Raw genomic sequence first — 7,141 nt, 5'->3', positions numbered from 1 at the left:
TAAGATGTGTGTCCGTCCTTTATGTCCTAAGATGTGTGTCCGTCCTTTATGTCCTAAGATGTGTGTCTGTCCATTATGACCTAAGATGTGTGTCTGTCCATTATGTCCTAAGACGTGTGTCCGTCCATTATGTCCTAAGATGTGTGTCTGTCCATTATGTCCTAAGATGTGTGGCTGTCCATTATGTCCTAAGACGTGTGGCCGTCGTTTATGTCCTAAGATGTGTGTCCGTCCTTTATGTCCTAAGATGTGTGTCTGTCCATTATGTCCTAAGATGTGTGTCCGTCCTTTATGTCCTAAGATGTGTGTCTGTCCATTATGTCCTAAGATGTGTGTGCGTCCTTTATGTCCTAAGATGTGTGTCTGTCCTTTATGTCCTAAGATGTGTGTCTGTCCATTATGTCCTAAGATGTGTGACCGTCCTTTACATTTACATTAATTATTTGAAGTTATTTATGAGTTCTCACTAAAATAATATGATAACTTGTTTTAATGTCACAGGAGAACATCAAAATATTTTAAAATTCTGATAAATAAAATGTATAAAAGTACAAACTTAAGACATGAAACTAATGTCCTTGTGTAAACAACATGTTTATTAACAATTAACATTTTTTTTATCAGAATAATTTATTTGTCGTTATAAATGATTCTGATGAATGAATATTAAAATTTGTATTATTATTATTTTTTTCTTATTTTTTTTTTTTAAATCGTCCATTATAAATGCCAAAACCGGCCGAAATATCGGTCTGGCTCTATAAATAAATAAATAGCTAAAATAATAAAGGGCGTACCGTCGTTGAGCTCCGGGTTCCCCTTCAGGTTCATCAGTTTGGGAATGGACGGCCCGTAGACGTCAGCGTCCAACAGACCGACGGCCTTCAGCTGGAGAGACACAAACAGAGGAGAGACGAGTCTGTTACTGAAGACTATCTATTCAATTTCTATTCAATTCAATTTTATTTATAGTTTCAATTCATGACAAGAGTTATCTGGAGACCCTTTACAGATAGAGCAGGTCTAGACCAGATAGAGCAGGTCTAGACCACACCAGAATTTACAAGGACCCAACAGGTCTAGTAGTTTCCTCCAGAGCAAGCAACAGGGCCACAGTGGCGAGGAAGAACTCCTTTTAGGAAGAAACCTTGGAAAGACCCAGGCCCAGACCAGGACCCAGACCCAGACCCAGACCCAGGCTCTTGGTAGGTGGTGTCTGACGACCAGTTGGGGTTAGAATGAAGAGTGGCAAAAACAATCCCAAAAAATAGTAGTCTCTCTCTCTCTCTCTCTTGGGCTGGTAAACCCAGACTCTGGTCCATCAGCCTGGTCCTACCAGACTCTAGTCCATCAGCCTGGTCCTACCAGACTCTGGACCGTTAGCCTGGTCCAACAGACTCTGATACACAAGACCAGTCCTACCAGACTCTGGTCCATTAGCCTGGTCCTACCAGACTCTGGTCCATTAGCCTGGTCCTACCAGACTCTGGTCCATTAGCCTGGTCCTACCAGACTCTGGTCCATTAGCCTGGTCCGACCGGACTTTGGTCCATTAGCCTGGTCCTACAAGACTCTGGTCCATTAGGCTGGTCCTGCCGGACTCTGGTCCATCATCCTGGTCCTACCAGACTCTGGTCCATTAGCCTGGTCCTACCAGACTCTGGTCCATTAGCTTGGTCCTACCAGACTCTGGTCCATAAGCCTGGTCTGACCAGACTCTCTACCAGACTATGGTCCATTACCCTGGTCCTACCAGACTCTGATCCATTAGCCTGGTCCTACCAGACTCTGGTCCATTACCCCGGTCCTACCAGACTCTGGTCCATTAGCCTGGTCCTGCCAGGCTCTGGTTGCCCTGATTGGTTTAAGCGCTATCCTATGGCATGCAGAGGGGAATTTGAAAGACAGACGTTTATCCCGCCCCTCGGATTGAGCCCAGCCAATGGGGATGTTCCCAGACCCAACATCTGGATGTGGGTCTGGCTTGTCAGGCTGAAGTACTGAAGCTTCAAAGCTTGAATAAAACCATCAGCCGACCATCTCCTACACTTGGTATCCCCATCTCACTGCAAGATCAGCATGATGGGGGGTACCACGTCTGTATAAACCTCTAAGACATGAAAGGCTAATAAATGATTGGCTAAAACGTAAAAACACGTGATCTGATGACATAAGAAAGGACTTCTTACCGGATCGTTGGCCAATATTCCAAGAGCCAAATTCACTGCAGAGACAAAAAAGAAAAAAAAAAAAAAACACACATTAAACATGTCGGGCTGAAAAAAAAAATCAAAAACAAGCGGCTGATTGAAATGGATTTTAACATTTATTCCGCGGACTTCTGCCTCCAGATGCACAACACTGAGCATCAGCACTGCAGCCAACGCTTAAAGACACTTGTGCTACAGTTGGGCAATATATTAGATTAGATTAGATTATATTCGATTATATTAGATTATATTGTCATTACACAGGTACAAGGCAACAAAATGCAGTTTGGGTCTAACCAGAAGTGCAATAGCAGCCGGTGCAGGATATAGACTGGTTCCATAAGTGCAGGACATGGATATGTACTGGATAAATATATAGAGATGAATAGTATTATAAACAGAATTTTACGGACAGATTTTTTCCTGTGAATATAATACATAGATAACAAGTATTGTGAACTAAATTTACAGCTGGATATGTACTGAATATAATACTCAGGTGGATATTACTATAAGTAGAGTTTTTACAGATTTGTACAATGAACATAATATACACATGGTTGTTACTATAACAGAGTTTACAGGTGAATATGTACTATTAATATATATACAGATGGATATTACTATAAACAGAATTTTTACATATACATATATATATATATATAATAAGTTAGGCTAAAATGAGCATTTGATTTAAAGGTAGTACAAATAAAGTTTGAGCAGAAGCCATCCGAATTAAAGTGCAGTGCATAATATAATAATATATTGATACTATATCGATATTGTGATATGAGACTAGGTATTATCTTAGATTTTGGATATTGGTATTTGGTAATATGACATAAATGTTGTCTTTTCCTGGTTTTAAGCGCTTTATTACAGTAAAGTGATGTTATTGTCTGATCTTACTAGACTGTTGCTAGGCTCTTCTATTATTTGCCTTTACACATTTAATTATTATATCCACATTACTGATGATTATTAAATCTCATTGTGAAAATATTTTTTGAAAGCACCAGTAGTCAACACTACAATATCAATCAAGGTATTTGGTCAAAAATTTCGTGATAGTAGATTTTCTCCAGATCGCCCAGCCCTCAATTTGGACTTACTTTACATAATTTATGTATCAAATAATTTTTCCAATCCATCTATAAAATTGTCTGTCTGTCTGTCTGTCTGTGTGTGTGTGTGTGTGTGTGTGTGTGTGTGTGTGTGTGTGTGTGTGTCTGTGTGTGTGTGTGTGTGTGATTCTGTGTGTGTGTGTGTGTGTGTGCGTGTTACGTGCACATCTCTCAAACCGTTAGTCCGACAAAAAAACCCTCAAAAAAGCAAAATAAACCTTTTTAAAGTAGGGTTAACTCGGGAGGACAAGAAGGTTCATGAACCCGGGAAGACAACACAAGCGAGACGTATCTGTACGTATGTCTATGTCCGTGTTTGGGGGGGTGGGTTGGGGGGGCGGGTTTGGGGGGGCGGGTTTGGGAGGGGGGTCGGGGGTAACCTGTCCATCACACGCAGACACCACATGCAGATCTGAAGGAGTAAACATGCTGGACGAGTTGTCCATTTCTCAGCAGGACGTTTAATGCCGTACCTGCCGTGGTGGACTTCCCCACTCCGCCTTTCCCCGAAGCCACAACGAGGACCTGTTTGACCCCCGTCACGGGCTTCTGCCTGGGGAGACCTCTGGCCATCTGCTGCTTCTGCCTCTCCTGCAACGCCTTGCTGTCCACAGACCTCTGGGGGACACAGAGACACAACAGGGACCAGATGAAGACAACATGGACGAGATGAAGACAACAGGGAACAGATGAAGACAACATGGACGAGATGAAGACAACAGGGAATAGATGAAGACAACATGGACGAGATGAAGACAACATGGACCAGATGAAGACAACATGGACCAGATGAAGACAACACGGACCAGATGAAGACAACATGAACCAGATGAAGACAACATGAACCAGATGAAGACAACATGGACCAGATGTAGACAACACGGACCAGATGAAGACAACATGGACGAGATGAAGACAACACGGACCAGATGAAGACAACATGGACGAGATGAAGACAACATGGACGAGATGAAGACAACATGGACGAGATGAAGACAACAGGGAACAGATGAAGACAACATGGACGAGATGAAGACAACATGGACCAGATGAAGACAACATGGACCAGATGAAGACAACATGGACGAGATGAAGACAACAGGGACCAGATGAAGACAACATGGACGAGATGAAGACAACATGGACGAGATGAAGACAACAGGGACCAGATGAAGACAACATGGACCAGATGAAGACAACATGGACGAGATGAAGACAACATGGACGAGATGAAGACAACAGGGACCAGATGACGACAACAGGGACCAGATGAAGACAACATGGACCAGATGAAGACAACATGGACCAGATGAAGACAACATGGACGAGATGAAGACAACATGGAAGAGATGAAGACAACAGGGACCAGATGACGACAACAGGGACCAGATGAAGACAACATGGACCAGATGACAACAACATGGACCAGATGAAGACAACAGGGACCAGATGAAGACAACATGGACGAGATGAAGACAACATGGAAGAGATGAAGACAACAGGGACCAGATGAAGTCAACATGGACCAGATGAAAAAAACATGGACCAGATGAAGACAACGGGGACCAGATAAAGTGGTGAAACAAGTTGTTGATCAGTAACAGTGTTACAGCGTATTGTGTATATTATGACTTTAGTTAAAATCCGGACAAAAACAAATGAATACTTCCGGTTGTGAGGTTCAAAATAATATCTTTAGCATTTGACGAAATTTAAAGCGAAAGTAAATACGGTGGAATGTGTGACTAAAAACATTTAATACATAAAACATACAATACGTGACATTGAATTATATTTTGGATGGATATATTCCTTCTATTTATAATTTCGTTTAACTTCCCCCGCTTTTATTTTGGACACTTCCGGTCTTCCTCTCGCTTTCTTTCTAGCTTGTCGTTAGCATGTAGCTGTTAGCTAGCTAGCTAGCCTAACGTCAACTGGAACTCACGTACAAGGCAGTGCTGATTACGGAGTAATCTTACCTGGCATCGGATTAATTGCACACAACACGCAGGTCCCCGTTTTATTTCGGTCCCCGTTCGTTTAACGGAGGCTTTATTTACGGATATTCTTAGTAAATTAGACAGTCTGCTGTACGTGAACAGGGCCATTGTTAGCTGCTTAGCTAGCTTTTAGGACCAAGCATAGACCGTTTAGGGGCGTTAGCTTGGTGCGCATCAAGGCTGCGCTAAGTACGCATGCGTGTGATTTGCTTCTGTATTCTTTCCCTCTAAATAGTTTTTTATGTTATATTTTTTATAACTTTAAATACTGTTTTCTTTTTACTGTTTTGTGACACTACATTGACTCAAACTATTTTCTGTACAGTTATTAATTATTATTATTAACATGGTTAAACAATCTGTTTGGGAATTGAATAATCAATTTAATGAAACAAAATCACATGGATCTTAACTTTTACTGGGTAAATAACTAGCAATCACACTTTAAATTTATTTCTGTTGTTTTTAAAGTCAAAGTTTCATTACAAAGATGATAGGAAATTATCATAATCAGTCTTCAGTGGTAAAAGACGTCAACCCTGGGAGACTTATGACATGTTCAGATTTTGCACTTGCAATTTAAAGCATAAAATCAGCTCAAACTATTTAATATGGATGACGTTTATCGACGAGATGAAGATACTGAGTCCTAAAATGACTATAAATAACAAAGTATGACCGCATTAGTTCAGCTTCCACATGGTGAAATCACCACTAGCGGCCACTTGATGTCAGTGTTGTCTGAGGGTTATTAAAATGGACAAGTCTCTGAAATTGCCTTCACACACACACACACACACACACAAACACACACACACAGAAACACACACAGAGCCCAGTCAAGTGTCCAGTATTTACATTTTGTAATTGTTTTTTGGTGAGACTGATTGGCTCTCCAGCTGCTCTCTGTTTCAATAAGTCACAGCCACTGGATCCCAAATTAATTGTCAGACTCGCTGCCTGTTGAGCTGTTTACTCTGTGGCTATGCATGTAGCGTTCGCACACACAAAGAACAACAAACACACACACACGTTCGACACAGACTGCCCTTCTATTACCTGTCGCTTATTTAAATTTAAAGAGCCGAGCATTTTCAGTTTAAAAGGCCGTGCAAACCACACAACACGTGATAAATCACGGTCTCGACTGGCTGCATGTCTACAGCCTCTAGAGCAGTCAGTTCAATTATGAAGCATTTGCATACTGTGACATTTCTGAACTGGCAACGTCTGTGTGTGTGTGTGTGTGTGTGTGTGTGTGTGTGTGTGTGTGTGTGTGTGTGTGTGTGGGAGGGGGGGTGGGGGGGTGGAGGGGGCTGCAGCCTTTGTGGAAAAAACTGTCAAGAAACTGAAGTCTGTGGGCTGGCTCCCTGCATCTCCCTTCACTGTGACTGGGTTTAACATCGGTTGTATTTTTAGATATTCAGACAAGCTGCATGTGCCTTTTTCTCCCCAAGTTCACTTTTCACATTAAAAGCTGCAGCAGGTTATCAGAATCAGCTTCATTTGCCCGGTTTGACACGATTGTGCAATGAAGACTGATGAATTATCATTATTATTTTAAATTAGAGACTAGAAAAGTGTTATATAAGACCAGTAAACAGGTGCTGATTAGAGACAGTTGCTGGGTTATTGCACAGGAATTGAACCTGACACTGTGAGTCAGGAGCAGAGTATGAGGGCCCTGACAGTACCTAGGTAAGGACTACTAGCCAGTCAGGAGCAGAGAGTATGAGGGCCCTGACAGTACCTAGGTAAGGACTACTAGCCAGTCAGAAGCAGAGTATGAGGACCCTGACAGTAC

The 7,141-nt window shown here is 41.9% G+C and overlaps 1 protein-coding gene across 1 annotated transcript in view; it reads right to left on the bottom strand.

Annotated features, from left to right (window-relative positions):
- Positions 1–7,141, bottom strand: part of nubpl (nucleotide binding protein-like) — a 14,427-nt gene that overhangs the window by 6,716 nt on the left and 570 nt on the right. Inside the window, exons 2-5 of the mRNA XM_034859171.1 lie at positions 5,317–5,454; positions 3,808–3,952; positions 2,190–2,224; positions 798–888 (exon numbers count right to left, since the gene is read on the bottom strand). Of these exons, the coding sequence (XP_034715062.1) occupies positions 798–888; positions 2,190–2,224; positions 3,808–3,952; positions 5,317–5,454 (409 nt within the window). The remainder of the gene's footprint in view (positions 1–797; positions 889–2,189; positions 2,225–3,807; positions 3,953–5,316; positions 5,455–7,141) is intronic.

This window comes from Etheostoma cragini, chromosome 20 (genome assembly GCF_013103735.1).
Source record: "Etheostoma cragini isolate CJK2018 chromosome 20, CSU_Ecrag_1.0, whole genome shotgun sequence".
In the NCBI taxonomy this organism is placed as follows: Eukaryota; Metazoa; Chordata; class Actinopteri; order Perciformes; family Percidae; genus Etheostoma; species Etheostoma cragini.
The sequence above is the reverse complement of the archived record's forward strand: the minus strand, read 5'-3'. Positions and strand labels throughout refer to the sequence as shown.